General features: G+C 42.7%; 1 protein-coding gene across 3 annotated transcripts in view; it reads left to right on the forward strand.

Moving 5' to 3' along the window:
• rusc2 (RUN and SH3 domain containing 2) overlaps positions 1 to 15,653 on the forward strand; it is a 38,301-nt gene extending 22,648 nt beyond the window's left edge. For 2 of the 3 annotated variants that reach the window (XM_023414354.2, XM_087176062.1), the window contains exons 4-13: positions 5,547 to 6,230; positions 7,111 to 7,326; positions 7,662 to 7,832; positions 8,846 to 8,922; positions 9,732 to 9,906; positions 10,031 to 10,136; positions 10,591 to 10,637; positions 10,755 to 11,835; positions 12,241 to 12,405; positions 12,919 to 15,653. In XM_023414354.2, the coding sequence (XP_023270122.1) occupies positions 5,547 to 6,230; positions 7,111 to 7,326; positions 7,662 to 7,832; positions 8,846 to 8,922; positions 9,732 to 9,906; positions 10,031 to 10,136; positions 10,591 to 10,637; positions 10,755 to 11,835; positions 12,241 to 12,405; positions 12,919 to 13,126 (2,930 nt within the window). In that variant the 3' untranslated portion in view covers positions 13,127 to 15,653. The remainder of the gene's footprint in view (positions 1 to 5,546; positions 6,231 to 7,110; positions 7,327 to 7,661; positions 7,833 to 8,845; positions 8,923 to 9,731; positions 9,907 to 10,030; positions 10,137 to 10,590; positions 10,638 to 10,754; positions 11,836 to 12,240; positions 12,406 to 12,918) is intronic. The other variant, XM_087176063.1, reaches the window with a different exon arrangement.
• Positions 15,654 to 16,793: the final 1,140 nt, after the last annotated feature.

Here is a 16,793-nt window from a genome sequence, read left to right on the forward strand (position 1 = left end):
GGGGGGGGCACATCCAGCAGACGTGCAGCACAATTAGCATTAATCTGGAGTTGTTTCCCTTCCATCTAATGAATTTAAGTTTAAGTGTCTGTTTTGGTTTGAACCCACTTCAAAGTAAAATGTTTTGCTCTTTAGTTGCTGGCAATAAAAACAAAAGTTGAAGAGCTAATGATGCTGCGAAACTTCCCGTGGGTTCATCACTGTCCCTTTTCATGTGCATTTGAATCTTTGTTAATCTAATAATTAATGATTAGAGAAGCTTTAAACTTCACTGTCAGCTGTTAGCGCCCATCAGCGTTTAACACTTTTCTTGCTTCATCTTTTTCTGCTACAATTACTTATCAATAATTTTCTTTCCAAACTGATCTTTTGTCTAAACTACAGCTTACAGATACGTTTTCTCTCCACCTCTGTCTCAGTGAAATTAATCCTTAGATAGTGAATGAAAGTAGCACAACAACCATCACACACCAATATTGATTCACTAGTGATGTTTTAAATTGATGGATTTGCACAAACTCTATCTCAGCCAGAAATGTCAATAGTCATTTAGTAGTAATAGTATCTCCATCCGGCCACAAGGATTTAAAAAAAAACCTAATATGTCAAAAAAGGACAAAAAAATATCATGATGTGCCACAAAAATCTTCATTGAATTCAATTCTTTATTGCATTATTGAGACACAAACATTCCCACATCAGATGTTTTTTGGGGATGAACAGTGTTTGCTTATATATGTTTACAGTTGCTTTGTGTGTATGAGACATCACCACCACCACCCCCACACACACACACACACACACACACACACACACACACTGTGCTAGCATGTATGACGACTGTGCTGAGAACAGAGTGATGCAGAGTGTGTATCCTTAGCTTAAGACGCAATGAAGGGTTGAAGTGGGCCGAACGTGTTCAGAGTAACAATCAGGTGAGAGAGGAGAGATAAAGGTGCAGAGAATGCCCGCCTGCTGAGCTGTAGATCAGCATACAGAGCTGTGTGTGTGTGTGTGTGTGTGTGTGTGTGTGTGTGTGTGTGCGTGTGCGTGCGTGCGTGCGTGCGTGCGTGCGTGCTGTACATCCTGATCCGGAAAGCCTGTAGGCAGCAACTCGTCCCAAAAACATGGGAAGGTCAGAGAAAGTTTCAGAAGCTTCTTCACTGTGACAGAACAAACGCTGTCACCTCTAACTGTATTTGCTGTAGTGTCATTGAAAGGCGCTGAGTTTTGTTTATGGTTTATTCATATGGCTCTTTTTGTTCGTGTGACAAGCCAGTCGCTGAAATCTCACATGATAAGCATCAATTTGAAGCATTTTATTGTTTCTGAAAATTAAGAAATGTGTGAAAACTGACTCAGCAGCTCAGAAAGTAAAATACAGCTGCCAGTGCAGTGGGTTCATTTTTATTAATCCAGATTTATTAAGGAAGTTATTCATTTATATTTATTTATATTTAAATATCCAGTGGAGTGAGTCGTAACAAAGCAGATTATTATCTGCATTTCCTGCTGCATCGTGTTGGACTGTTCTGTAGCTAACTATAAAAAAACACTACAGTCAATACAAAGTAATGGGTTGTAAATTTACAGACTCTTTGGAATAAATACAAGAAGTATTCTGTATCGTTTGGTATAAAAATAAACTGAAGATTTATATACAATGCAAAACATGAAATACTGTATTTAAATCATTAAAAGAAGTAATTAAATTCCATAATAAATAAGTAGACGATGGATTGCGTGTGGGTAAATACATGTATACTTATAGGAAGTAGAGTTGTTAAATGTATACAGTAAAGAAAGTTCATCATTAAGTTTAGGGAAAATGGCTGAAATAAAGATCAAAATCAGATCCAATGGAGAAAAGATGTCACAGTAGCTTCCACAGTTTTTTTTTTTTAGAGGAAGCGCAGTGCTGAAAGACCACGTGATTTAGAATCATCAACTTATAAATAAAGGACACGTATCCTGACGAAGAATGTTGTATTGTCCTAAGAGTATACTGTCTGTTTTGCATATCACTGTATGACTGCGGCTTAAAGCAAATGTTATTTCTTCTCATTACAACCAAGTGCAATCATGTGCAGGCTAGTGCATGAGGCCAAGAGAATATCTGAACAGGCTGTAAGTGTGACAACAACAACTTAAACAACAGAGCGTATGAAGAAGCAAGCGAGGGTGAGGGTGATTAACACAGTGTATTGAAAAGTGTAATTCAATTCGATGACAGAAAAGTTTTCAGCCACTAAATCTTGCTCTGACGGTTCACCAAGGCCCCAGACACTGATGTAGGCGGGAGCAGCTGGAAGGACTCTGACTGTCCTCATGTAATCTAATTAATCTGAGGGAAGAATGAAATAGTTTTTCTCTGATTCTGCTTGAAGCTCAGTTTATATAGGCTGAGAACGGACACCACTTCCTTCACCTTATAAAGCCCAGTCTCTGCTGCCCGTTGTGTGTGTCTGGTTAGATAAACACACACACACACACACACACACACACACACACATATACACCAGGGAGTGCTTGGAATTCCTCTGGAATAAAACCAGGGACAGTTACGGGTAAGTGCACCAGGAAAGGAATGTCCCAGGAAGTCCCAGCTGTCCTTTCATGGCTTTATACAAACAGGAGCTCCCAGAATTATTCAATAACAAAGTAAAAAAAATCTCAACTTCATTATTATATTATGATAATGCTGTTTAATTAACAGACTATTCCCCCCAGGGTTCTTCAGCTAATTATTAGACAAATCTGCGTACAAATGGAAATCCGTTTCACCGTTGTGTTCAGACCTGTAAAAGGGAGCAGGTGTTGGTTGTTGCTTTGTTAGTTTCTGGTCATATCCGGACCCCAGAGAGAGAGGTCGTAAAGAACTGTGTCATGTGGTGGAGCTCTTTCATTTTAAGTGAATATCGGTGGAATTCATAAAAAGATTTCTCCTTTTTAAAATGCGTCACACCAGCTTCGCAGCTTGGAGTGAACCATCCTGCCCTCAGGTCACCATTACTGGCCTCCACAAGTGTAAACAAACAATTTTCTGCTTCGTTTACACTGGGTTTGTTGGAATGGATTTTTTTTTTCTTCTCTCCCAAGTTCATGTTATGAATGTCAGTTTTGTAACTCAGGCATTTAATGAGCATGGTATTATACAGTGTGGACCCTATATACATCAGGCTGCATTCCTAGGTCGCCTCCACTCAGTTTTTTGAAAAATCTCCAGTATGCATTCGTCCAGTAAGTTCATTAGTTGCTGTACAGGGTAAGAATCAGCTTTAAAAGTCATCCTATACTTTCAAAACATGATTTATTTAGCTGTGACTTTGTAATATTGACAATGATAAGAGTATTAACTTGAAATTTAGGAAGAAAGTATTACATTTAAATAAATTAAATTTTGGCAATTATTTCCATTATCAATTAATCTGCTGATTATTTTCTCACGTCAGTCAATGATACTTGATCATAATGTGCCAGAACACACAGTGATTGTCTTCTTCAACCACCAGCCCAAAACCAAAGGATTGATAAAGAAAAAAGCAGCAAATCATCAGACGATTAATTGATTATCAGAATTCTTGCAGATTATTAGCCTACGGATCAACGTTTTTAGTTTTTTTTTTAATTCACATTTATTCACAAGAGACCAAAAACAGCACAAATACAAACCTTGAGGACAGTACGCACAAAGTTACAGACAGAACAAAAAGATATAAACATAATAAACTTTATTATCGTTGCACCAACAATCCAGAACTTCAGTGTTTCAATGTTGATGCTGCACGCTCCATCACTATCAGTCCTTTAGCCGGTGATTCAAACAAAAACCATTTTCCAGTTCATGAGGATGGAAATTTGAAATCATTCACACTCATTACTCATACACACTCTCTGATCAAAGACCTACAGTCTCTTCAGAAACTGAGAAAAACATCCGTCTTAGATATAAAAAGTATAGAAATCAAAACAGTAAAATAGCCACAAACTATCAAAAGTGATACCCACCTACATATGATTCACTTGATTGGGGCAATGAGACCAATGATAGTAAGGAAGTGTGGGGGAAGATTGATCAAGAGATTTGAGGATATTAGTTCATCCATTGGAACAAGGCGTGTCTAATATATCCTCCTCAGTTTCTAACACTGTATCCACAAAGACTGCCACGATTTAAGATTATAATGAGAGGCTGTGCAGCATCTCGGAACATATATTATTCATCAGACTTCACTTCGGTCAGCTGCATCGTTTCACCGCAGTGTACAGGCCTCTTTAAAAGCCTTTGGGAAGCAGCAGCTCGCTCGCTAATAATGCTAACGTGATGTGCTGCAACTGAAAAGCCTGAGCTGTCTAATGGATTCATCTCTGAAAGAGGAGAAGAGCAGAAGAGAGGTAGAGGGGAGAGGTGGGCGAGAAGAGAAAATAGAGAGATGGGGAGGAAGGGAAAAAGGGAAAAATGGCAATTAGAGGCATGACAGAGCAGATAGAAGAGAGGCAGAGAGGGAGTGTTTCTATCCTTCAACCCCAGTGGGAGCTCTGTGCTGCTGGATGCAAAGTCTTCCTCCCTCCTTCATCGTGTTTCTGCAGCAGCTCGATGTCGCCCCCCTGTGGCCAAAAATACAACACTGCACCCAGCTCGAGTGACATCGGTGGGCCGGCCATAGGGTGACAAACAGCTTGCGCAACACTGCCGACGTCACACGCGCTCCTGTCTGTCACACACTGTACTGAATCTAGGGACACACACACACACACACACACACACAGAAAAACACACACACAAATACATAGTGGTAGAAAACAAGTGCAGAGAAAGGCTTCTCCATGCTGATGTCTCTCCTGAGCGCCTCCAGGTCTAGTCCTTGTGTGTGTCTTCTTCTGTGTTTCTGCATATGTGTGTTTGTGTGCACGTGAGCCTGTCAGAGCAGTGTCTCCAACGTTCGCATGGTTGTCTGTGATAAGGGCTGTTGAGCTTTGTGACTCGTGACTGGGCAGTTTTCTCTTGGTCTGTATTTTAGGTTTCAATTCTAACCCTCATGTTTACGCCTGACGTTTCTCTACGTAATGATTTAACTGTTTCTTGACTGGCTGCAGCTTCTGCAACGTGAGCATTTGCTCTGTTTTATATGATTGTACATTGGATTTCTTTGGGTTTAGTGCTGTGTTTTGGACAAAGTCATTAATGTGAAGATGTCAACTTGGATTCTGGGAAATTGTGATGGTAATTTTTGACTATATCTTGACATTTTACATATTAAAAGATTAATTTATAATTGATTATTCAAACAATAATCAGCAGATGTATACATTTTTAAAATAGTTATTAGTTGTTCCTCTAAATTAAAGCCTGAACTGAAACAATACTTTTTTTTTTAAATCCTCTACTGTTGTAAACTTTCCACTATAAAATCAGTTGCCAGATTATTAGGTACACCAACATAAGAGTAGTTGGTTTTGGTACACAGGGGTGTTAAACTACACAAAAATTAAAAAAGTTCTTCAGTTTTCCTTTTCCCTCCATGTGACTCCTCCATCTCCTCCAGGTGGTCTCTCCAGCTCCTCAGACAGCCGGCCAGCGGTGGTCCGCTACAGCAGGGACCAGAGGCCCACCACTCTGCCCATCCAGCCCTTCACCTTCCACCACCAGTTCGCCTCCAAACCCCCACAACCCAAGCCTCTGCTACCCCTGCTCACAGGCTACGTGTCTGGGATGCAAGCCCGCTCCAGTTCCGGTCCTGGCTCTGGAGGTCCAGTTGGGGAGGATGGTGAAGATGCAGCTGAAAATGTGCACAGGTACGAGGGGGCTCTGGTCGGGGCAGCCCCTCCTCCTGGATCAGTTCGTCCCTCGCCTCTTGGGAGCTACTCCCCAGTTCGTCTCCAGGGAGCTCCCAGCTCTGGGACCTGCTCCACCTGCACCCCCAGCCCTCAGCGGGCACACAGCCTGTCCTGCCCACTGTCAGAAGGCCTAGCCCCCCTGCACACCCCACCAACAGTAAAACAGGGAGCGGGTTCGGCTCCGTTGCCACCAACCCCTCCACCTCCATCCCTGGGCATGAAGAGAGGGGCGGTGCCACAGATGCTGCCGCCGGTGCAGGGACACTGTTTTCCCCGTGGAGCTCTGCCCAGTTTACCAGCACTCCACAGTGACACACAGAGCCCGCTGGGCTGTCTGGACTCTGGAAAGCAAGGGGAGGGAAGCAAAGGCCCTGGAGCCAGGGCACATAATGGTAGGTTCCAAAACAATTCTGGTGTGTCCTTGAAGAATTTATTGTTTGTTTATTTCTTATTTGGCGTGCACTTTCATTTTTTTACTTTGGCCCATGTGCCATCCACTAATTTGGGTGGGGTGGGGCATAATGACTTGTACCACTGCCTGCCAGCAGAGGGTGATCGAGATGTTTTGGCTTCACTTTTGGGGGGCTGTAATGTCGTCCATCTTTATATACAGTCACTGACTTCACTACGTTTTCTCTCAGCTTTATGACTGTGGTCATCTTTACTGTTTTGTTCCTCTTTATTACTTTACATTTGATTTCTTGCACGGCTCAGTCTGTTGCTGATAGAAACACTTAACAGGTTTATATGAAAAGAAAAAAAAATAAATTGTATGGACAGTTATAAAAATCACTTGTTGTGGCACATGATGGAGGGTCCAGCCTGCAGAGAGCAGAGCAGCAGCAGCTGGTTTCTTCTCTGTTTGAAACGTATTGACTGCTTCACCTTTGTCAGTTCACTGGTCCACACCAACCTCGCCCAAAGAATCAAACCTAATCTTGGCAGTTTCAGTGATTGATTGTATTGATAAGAAAACAGATGGACAGGCAGCTGTCCCGAGTCTTGTATTAAAGCTTATTTTGTGTGGTTTAGTGTGCTGCTCTTTAAAAGCAGTTCTTGCACGTTCTTAATTTCTCTTTTTCTCTTTCTTCTTCCCCTTATGCATGGACTTAAATCTTCTCCCATCCTCTCTTCATCTTTTCCACTTGTCCTCCTTCCTCTTCTTTCCTCCCAAACATTTCTTCCATCCATCTGCTCAACAAACCGCCCTTCAACCCTACCCCTGACCACCATCCCCTTGATCACAACCTTAACACCTCCCCTCCCCAACAGCACACCACCTGTCTCCTCAGGCCCTCAAATGGAGGGAGTACCGTCGACGAAACCCACTGGGGGTGGAGAGGGTGTCTGGCGGCCACTCTGGCGTAGGATCAGGCGTCCTGTCTGCTAACATAGAACCCCAAAGGGGCGGAGGAACACGACCTGCAAGACGCAACGTGTTCGATTTCCCCTCAGCGCCCTCTAGCCACATGCTGGGACGGCTCAATGGTGCTAAATGTTGTAGTTTGTTGTAGGTGTTGGGACAAATGCAGAAATATGATATTTTAAAAATAATTTTTTACACTAGTTTAAGGAGAAGTCACAGCAGGATTCCTTGGAGAACACACTTTAGCGATTTATAAAAGTGTGTGTTCCTCAAAGTCTCACCTTCATTTACGTTCTTACGGATCCCCAAAGGCTTCTCATGCTTTAAAGTGATGTGTGTTTATATGTGTGTCTTACTGTGTGTGTGTGTGTGTGTGTGTGTGTGTGTGTGTGTGTGTGTGTGTGTGTGTGTGTGTGTGCATGTGTGCGCGCGTGTGTGTGTGTTTGTGTCTCTGCAGTGGGCCAGTCAGCTAAGCTGCAGCAGAGCTACAATGATTTCCTGCCGGACTACTTCTCCCTGACCGAGAAGCCGCCGGACGAGTTCTGCCTCTCCCCCGACGCCTCGTCCTCCTCCTCCTCCTGCTCTTCCTCACAGTCCCAAATCTCTGTGGACCTGACTCAGAAGAGAGGTGAGGCCCTCTTCTTGTGTGTGTGCATGAAAGACAGTTACAGTGGGAAGTCTATATTTTTTATAGTTAAGTATTATATTAAACAAATGCAGAGGAAATGCAATCCATTCAGACTGATTGAGGATAAGTGTCAACATCAGGACTTTTTATTGAAGTTAATATGACGATTATAGTAATATCACAGCTATATAAACAACATTACTGTAGTAGATGTAGAAGTATGCCTCTCTACATCTCTGGGGGGAGGGGCTTTACTCCTGACAGACTTTATCTCCTTAGTAATGTGCAGAAGAGCCTCCAACATGACAACACAGCCATGACACTGTCAGTAGAGGAACACAGTGGTTTGTACTGCGAGCTACAAAAGCTCAGACAGAATCAAAAGAAATATTGCTGTTTGGAGAGTCACATTTCCACATCACACAGTGTTGTTGTCGGGGAGAAGAGCGCTGTGTTCTCCCTTAAATCAAGTGGCTTTCTCTGAGAAAAGGCCACTTGACAGCGAGGAGAGTAATTCAAGGCCTCTTGAAGCAGCAGGGAGAGTCGTCCTTCACATGGCTCACCCAGGTTCACCTCCCAGTATGTTATATCTCTAACGTGCATTAGCCAAGAAGCACAGTTTATTTTTTTATTTTATATGTCTTTTTTTGTTCAGTGGGAATTTCAATTGTGGCTTTTGTTTATTGTTACTTCACTGAGATTTCAACATCAGTACATCTTGTCTCGTTTTCTGAGCAGGCCGACGGCAGACAAATCCCCAAACGGCTTTCCCAGCTGTTCGTTGCACAACTACTTGCTGTCTTTATAAATCAAGCAGTGAATTCATGCAGATTTGAATCACAGGGAAACAGCAAAATATCTGCTAATGCTGGATCTTAATGCTGTATCTTCATAAAAAATAACAAAAAGTCATGAAATTACAAAGAAAACAAAACATTATATTCACTGTGACATGTAGCTGAAAAGGTGAATTGACAGACTGTGTCTTTGTTTTCTCCTCTCCTTCCCCTCAGGTTTGGTGAAAGCCGTGAACACGGCGGTGGATCTGATTGTGGCGCACTTCGGCACCAGTCGAGACCCAGACGTAAAGGTAGGAGATGTTGGCGAATTTCGCTCACAAATACTGCGAGCGACTGACCGACTGACCTGAGCCAGAGCTGATTCTCTGGTTGATTACGACGCACATAGCAACATTTAAAAAGAAATACTGAACAGCTACTATACTGAATATAACTGAACAGCTGGATGTGAGCACTGCAGAACACAGAAGCTTTCAGCAGGTGAACAACATTAGTTTCACAGGCAGATGGCGCCATTTGATTTCATACGCTCCCTTTTAGTCTTCACTCCACTCACGCAGCTGTGATGAGTCGCTGCACAATTATCACAGCTGTCTTTATCTTCTACCATCTTTAGCTTCTCAAGGCAGTCTCTTTATTATACTATATAATAAGTCTGCTTCAACTCTGTCACAGTCACATCCTGAACAGGGCTCATAGGTGAAGTTTGTTTGAGGTGTTTCAATTTATCTGTTATTTAATTTAGTGCCGAGGAGCCGGGAAACAATCACAAATGTTTATCATGAGAAAGTGATTTTTGCTTAATTTCAGTGACTTCATTTATAAACTGAATTCCTGGCACATAATGTGTTTATTTACACAGAGGCGATAAGACTGTTAATAAACCCGGCTCTAATCCAGAGAAGAGACAGCGATTCACTGCCTGCAAACATGAGTTCACTGATAACATGTTTACTTTCTGTTTCTTTATTATGCCTAAATACACACAGGTCAAACAAACAAGCAAACAAACACAGCGTTCTGGTATAAAGCCAAAAGCAGTTTTGTGAGGAAAAGAGAGAAGTTCTAATCCATTAATGTCTCTATGAAATTCTGCCAGGCTAAGCTGGGGAACAGCTGGGTGAGTCCCAATGTGGGTCACCTCATCCTGAAGTACCTGTGCCCGGCCCTGCATGAGGTGCTGCAGGACGGTCTGAAGGCCTACGTGCTGGACCTGATCATCGGACAGCGGCGTTGTCAGCCCTGGAGCCTCGTGGAGGCGTCCACACAGCTGGGTGAGGATAAACACCTGCTGTTCCCACCCTCTGTAAATCTAAAGACCAGAGTTTTGGAGTTAATCAGCCCGTGGTGCTTTATGTTTAAAGTGTAACAGTGAAGTCGTGTGTTTGTCTCCCTCAGGCCCGTCCACACGTGTCCTCCACAGTTTGTTCTCAAAGGTGAGCCAGTACTCGGAGCTCACCAGCCACAGCATGAGACTGAACGCCTTCATCTTCGGCCTGCTCAAGTGAGTCCTTTCTCTTTTTCACCACTGTTTTCACTGTGATTGTGAAACCCAGGATTTTTACTGTAATGATCCTGAACATAGAAGTTAGGATCTTCAAGAAGGTCAGAGAAGAATTACAGCGAATCACAACGTTGTTAATTTCTTGACCTTAAAATAAGCGGTTGACTGTTGACCAGTTCTTTATCCCCAGATGTGCGGTCACATATAATTTTCCATACACATTCTTACAGGTAGATCATTTCATGGGTTGTCTCATATTCTGTGGTTAAAGTAAAAACCTTGGTCTAGACATCGTCAGCTTGTTGTGGTTTGAATAGACGTTGTTCTACCAGATCAAATACAATGTTAAACCATGAGAGCATGACATGAGTGATAGACTCTGTTGTTGTTGTTGTTGTTGTTGTTGTTGTTGTTGTTGTCTTGGTTTTAATGTTTGACTCACTTTCTATTTCAGCCTGAAATCTTTGGAATTCTGGTTCAATCACCTGTACACACATGAAGGTAAGACTCAAGGTGATAACTATCATCATATGTATGAAGATAGTCCAGATGTGCATGAAGTCTTGAATCTTGAATCTTGTTCTGAGGCTCTCTTTGTTTTTGTTTTACTTTCCTCAGATATTATAGCAGCACACTACAACCCGTGGGGTTTCCTTCCCCTGTCGCAGGGGGCGTGCCAGCCTCTGTTTGAGGAGCTCCTCCTCCTGCTGCAGCCGCTGTCCCTCCTCCCCTTTGACCTGGACCTGCTGTTTGAGCCGCACCTCCTCCAGAAGGGCCAGGAGCACATGCGTCGCAAGGAGCAGCTGTGCTCCGCGGGCCAGAGTGTCGACCAGTCGGCTCGCTCCACATTCCAGCTCATGAGAGGATGGAGCACCACCGTGAGCGAAATGGTGCGGGACTCGAGCGCCGAGGTGAAAAAGGAGAGGGCGGGGCTGAGAAGAGAGGGAACGTGGCCGAGGATGGAAGGAGCCAAGTCGAGAAGAGAGGGAGCAGGAGTAAGATCAGGGATGAGGAAGGAGGGGGGAACGACTGAAAGCATGACAGCCGGGTCTGTTAGCAGACAGACAATGACGGAAGTAGGGTTTGCCAATCTTTGGAAGGACAGGGCGATGATGGGTGAGCAGAGAGTGAAAGGTGTAGGGCAGGAGAGCCAGGAAGAAGGTGAGGATGGACAAGAGAAGGACAGGAGGAAGAAAAAAGACAGGGATCTGGCTGATGAGGGGCGTCAGAGGCAAGAAAGACAGGCTGGCTGGTGGTACCAGCTCATGCAGTCCTCCCAGGTCTACATCGACCAATCCACAGAGGGGTCAAAGTTCGTTAAGACCGAGAAGAGGAAGAAATCCTCAGAGAGACGACATGGTCAACTACCGCCCACCAGAGAGGGAGTGGTGGAGGGGGCAGAGTCAAGCCAAGAAGGGGAGGGCTACAGAAGCAGGAAAGGCACCAGTAGCTCCAGCGAGGAGTCAGCTGGGTCCAGGGGAAAACCTTCATGGATGGGCAGCCCACCAGAATCTGTTCTCAACCAGGAGAAAGAGACAAAGCCTCTGGAGGTTGCAGGGACCGGAGCCCAAGCGGCAGCCCAGGAGGACAGCCCCTCACACGGACAGAATTTGCGTTGGGGCAGGCTCTTTGGATCGAGTGTTGGTTCTCCTTCCAGGGCGGAGGGAGCTGAACAGAAGGCGAAAGGTCAAAAGAGCAGGTAAAACGATGAGTCTGCAGATACTTGCATCCCGTGAAAAGACCGATAGTTTATTATTGAAACATCCAACATGTCCTGATCTGTCCACAGCTGAAAATAGTCCCTAACAGATACAACTATTTAGTCCTGTTTGAGTAATGTTTTGCTAAAATAAAAACTACAGTGACCGGCTATTTTAAGAAATTACTGAGCCTTTTTTATTGTGGTGTTAATTGAGCTGTTTTTAAAGACTTATATCTTCAGTAGAAACCAGACAGTTTACCAGAGAAGAAAATACTGAGAGAAGTGTTTTTGATTTTGTTTTTTTCCTGGGATTTGTTGCCATAATGAATAATTATAGAATAACAGCAGTCTTATCTTTAAAGCTTCGTTCTCATTTTTTCCCACTGTGTTTCCCTCTCTCAGACCCCCCTCAGGCTGGCTTGGTCTGGACAGGTCTGTTCTTGACCTTGTAGCTCAGACTATTGGAGGTGGGAGCGGGAAGAAGCCAGAGCCTCCGGCCGCTCTCACTCGCACCCAAAACCCACCGATGGCGACCCAACCAACTGAAGCCAAACAACGGTCTCCATGGTAGGTTGATACTTTACATTGTCTCCTGTTCAGTCAGAAATCCTCGTAGGATTATTCTCTACATCACTTTATCCAAATGTTACACTCCAAAGGGAAGCTGTGAGAGTTGTGAACAAAACTACTCTTCAGGAACCAGCTATCCGACTGTTTATGAAATAAAACACTATAATTTAAACAAGGTCTTAAACAACACAAATCATATACGAGATCAAAAGAAAATCAAAACTTAAAAGTGTCCAAAAGTTGTTTAAAATGAAAGACATTCGGTATGATTTGAGAGGAATATGCAGGTTTAAGGAACAAAGGACTAATGTAAATAAAAAATCATTAAAATGTCAGACAATATCAAAGAAATGTCTGTCACAGTTTCAGTCAGAGTGTTTACTCTCACCTAAAACAAAGAAATTGAAAAAAAGACTTGATTTTATTGATTGGTGAATCACTTATCTGATTAGTTGCAGACTACGAAGTTAACTGAGCTCCACTCACTTTTTGCTCTCGTTCATTCCTCAGTGAAGTACGAGCGCTGTGTCACCACATAGCCACCGAGCCGGGCCAGCTGAGCTTCAACAAGGGCGACATCCTGCGGGTCCTGAGCAAGGCCGATCCAGATTGGCTGCTGTGCTCCCTCGGCTCCACTCGGGGCTTAGTTCCCATCATCTATGTCACCCTCAACAGCATGGAGGACAGCCAGGACGCCGCCGGACTCGGGCAGTGCTGAACCGAAGCTGCCAACAAGTGGAAATAAAGATGAAGGTGCCACCTACCTGCTGGAAACAAACATCTGTTTCTTGGCTGCTGTTTAAGTGGGAGGACTGTACGTTGAGGAAGTACTCCTGAAAAATAAACACTGTAGAAAATATGAAGATTATGAAGACAATGTACAGACACATGCAAGGGAAGCATGCAGGCTTAAACACAAACTCACATCTGCTTCAAGGGTACATCCGGACGAGTATGCATGCATACATCTGAAAAAACCAAAAGACCAGACGAGAAACAAACCCAAAGACTCTCAAACACACACTTCTTTCTCTGCGTGAAGCTGTGCCACTCGCTTAACTATGTGACTGTCCAGTGTGTAAGACATCCATCTCTGCTCTCAGCAAAAACAAGGACGGGCTACGCACACACACACACACACACACACACACACACACACACACACACACACACACACACCTGTACCATATGATATTCTGTATGCCATGCCTAGCTGCACTTTGCCGTGCTGTCTCTTCACCCAGCTGTGCCACACTATGCTCAGTTGTACCTCCCAGGTTGGTTTGATGTCCTGTCGCTTACTTAGTGCCGACCGATCTTTTTGACTCTATTTGAATTTAAGGTGGTAGATGTAAAGGCAAAAAAAAAGAAAAAATTCTTGTTCCACCTCTGCTCCAACTGCACAGGTGATATTATTATTATTATTATTATTATTATTATTATTATTATTACAATAGAGTAGAAAACCACACTGGAGTTTGTTTAGACAGCTAAAGAAGCATAAGAAATCAAGTTTGAATCTTTTTCCGTTCCCCATCCGTCTTATTTGATCACCGCTCATCACAGCCTGTGTCTGTGGAGAGGAAGGGATGGACGCACTGATGAGCAAACAAACTGATAAATAGCCTTTTGTTCTTCCTCTCTTGCTCACAGCTGGGACGAAATCAGCGGCTGACTTTGTTTAAGTGCATGTAACCTTGCAAAAAAAAAAAAAAAAAAAATTGTCTTTTTCACCTGTATTTCCCGCCACATCCTGCACCTCGGCCGCCCTCACCCTCCCCCTCCCCCTCCCCTTTAACCTCTCATCACAGCTTGAGAGAAGCGCACGATCAAGTCTGAGCTGTACATGTGCATTTGATCTGTTGGTCCATGCTGTAAATGCATACGACTTACACATACGTGGTGAGTTGTATTCATTTACTGACCAGTTCAAGTCGCATCCGAACGGACGGCTGCAGGAGACGAGGGAAGGATGTCCAGTGAAAGCAAAAACGTAGCTGTGGAGATGTCTTTTTATTTTTGAATGTGTTGGGGATTTGCTTCGATTCTTCTTCAAAATTATTACTAATTAGTTCAATGTTTTGCTTTTAGAACGGGGTCAGATAATGATCGTATCTTTGCCTTAAAGCACTTGAGGGAGGGAAAAAAAAAGAGCGAACTGCCCTGTTGGACACTTACGTAATATTTGTCCTGACATTATAGTATATTTTCTATACACTATGATGTGTCCCCCCAGGTTTATGTCTACAGACGAGTATAGTGAAGAAATAGAGATCTATGGTGATATTTTTTTGATGTTTAAAGGGAAACCCGACACATTTTGTGATGGTGGCTTTTATGGGCATTCCTGTGCTAGTGCGAACACGCTGCCTGTCATGGTGTAAAAATGTGGCCTTAGGTTCAAAATGAGTCGACACAGAATTAAAATTACAGCTATATACAGAATACCTGGATAGATGTCGCGTGTATACAGACGCCCAATCCAATTATTACACATTATAAGATGGTAAAAAGTCAATGTACATTTATTAAATAAATGAATGCTTGTGTAGTTTTTGAAAAACTTACATAGGATATAATTTTATCATTTTGATTTTGTTTTGTTTTGTTTTGTTGCATTTTATTGTACAGTTTTTATTTGTATGTATGATTTTTAACATTGAATTTCACCAAAATGATTAATATTTCCTTCCTCATTGAACTGTAAATATATTTAAATCCTTCAATGATTAATTTCTGCCATAGATCTATATGTGTAAATGTTAATAATGCATTTTATGTTCAATACAGGAAGCAAGAATAAGCTTTAGTTTCAGTGCTAACAACCTGCTGACTATAATACAAGTTGCCCGTGGTAGTGGAAGCTATGATTTTCAGTCCTCCAGGCAGTTTGGTGTTCATTGGCCTCCTGTTGAGAGTTCACACGGGACAGAACGAAACAAACACATAGTAGTGATGAAACCAGAGAGACGAGGAGGCTCAGGGGAAAGAGGCAAAGACAGAGTCGCTTTTGAGGAGGTGAAATGTGCTTTGAAATGTGTAGGAGTGACATAAAAGAGAGAAAGATGTGTTTTCTCTCTGCTTTCTCTCTCTCTCCCCAGCTGCCTCCTTCTGCCTGTAAATACCTTCAGCATCAGTGACACTGCTCTTCTCTCTGTGTCCAGACTATATGATGTGTGCGTATGACATTATCAAACTACTATGGATGTTAAATAACAAAGTGCTCATGTGATCACAAACTTAAATGGCTCCTGTGTCTTTTGTTTGTTTGTTTGTTTGTTTGTTTGTTTGTATGTTTGTTTATTTAACATCAGTACAAAATACACAATGCTGGATTGTACCAAAAATTGCTAATTTACATCAGTAGTCCCCGGGCAGCTAGCATAAAACAAAAAAACATTACAAGTCACAATACACTAATACAAATATAAAAAGACAAATGCATTTTGCTGCATACTGATTTGTGATGTCAGTGCAATGTTTGAGATATGTTTTGAAGCTGGGATATGTAGGACACTCCCGTACCGGCTCCTGTGTGCGTCACTGAGACTTATTACTTTCTCAATAAACGAAACAGACAAGACATGTTTGAACGTACTCAAAACCAATGTGCATGCTTTAACGTTGCAACGCGAGCTTGATCAAAGATACGAAGATCGGAAGATTGAAAGCGTCAAGGTGGAGAGCAGAGAAACAGTCTGATTATTTCTGTGGAAGTTTAGACTCTTTTGTTTATCTCACCACAGCCAGAAAGAAAAACTATGAATCTGCAAATGTTAACAGCTACAGTGTTTTATTCTCATAAGATAAAGGCTGGGTGATGTAGGAGCTGAGTATCTGCATTGTTACTGCAGGGCCAGAAGTAGACGAATGACATATTATAAACTGCCTGCATCATGTTCACTGGTGAGAAGGATGAACTCCAGCCACCAGGTGGTGCTAATGTTCTAGCAAGACACGTATCAGCTCTAAGTTCACTGAATTACAACATACAGGCAGAAATACAATGTTAATGACATTATATTTTCTTTCTCCTTTATATATTTACTTTTCAGTCAAGCTATACTGTGTGTGTCACAAAGGTGAGCTCACTGCTTCATTGTGAACTCACACTATGCTTTATATTAACAGCAGGATCAGTGACAGTAACAACACACCTGATAAATAAATTATGTCTTACCTAAAAGTAGTTCTTAACCTACAGACCTGAGAACAGTCATTTTGACTAAATTTGTATGAAATGACACACAAACGTAGAATAACTGTATGTGGTGCCGGATACAGAAAACACTGTATATATGATACTGAATACAGAGTGAACAGTTGGTGTTAATAACTGTGTTGACAGGTAACCAGTCATTTTGCTGGTGTCAAGTAAAAACCAT

Source organism: Seriola lalandi, unplaced genomic scaffold (genome assembly GCF_002814215.2).
Source record: "Seriola lalandi dorsalis isolate HSWRI2012SDOR001 ecotype SW California unplaced genomic scaffold, Sedor1 jcf7180002054524, whole genome shotgun sequence".
Lineage (NCBI taxonomy): Eukaryota > Metazoa > Chordata > Actinopteri > Carangiformes > Carangidae > Seriola > Seriola lalandi.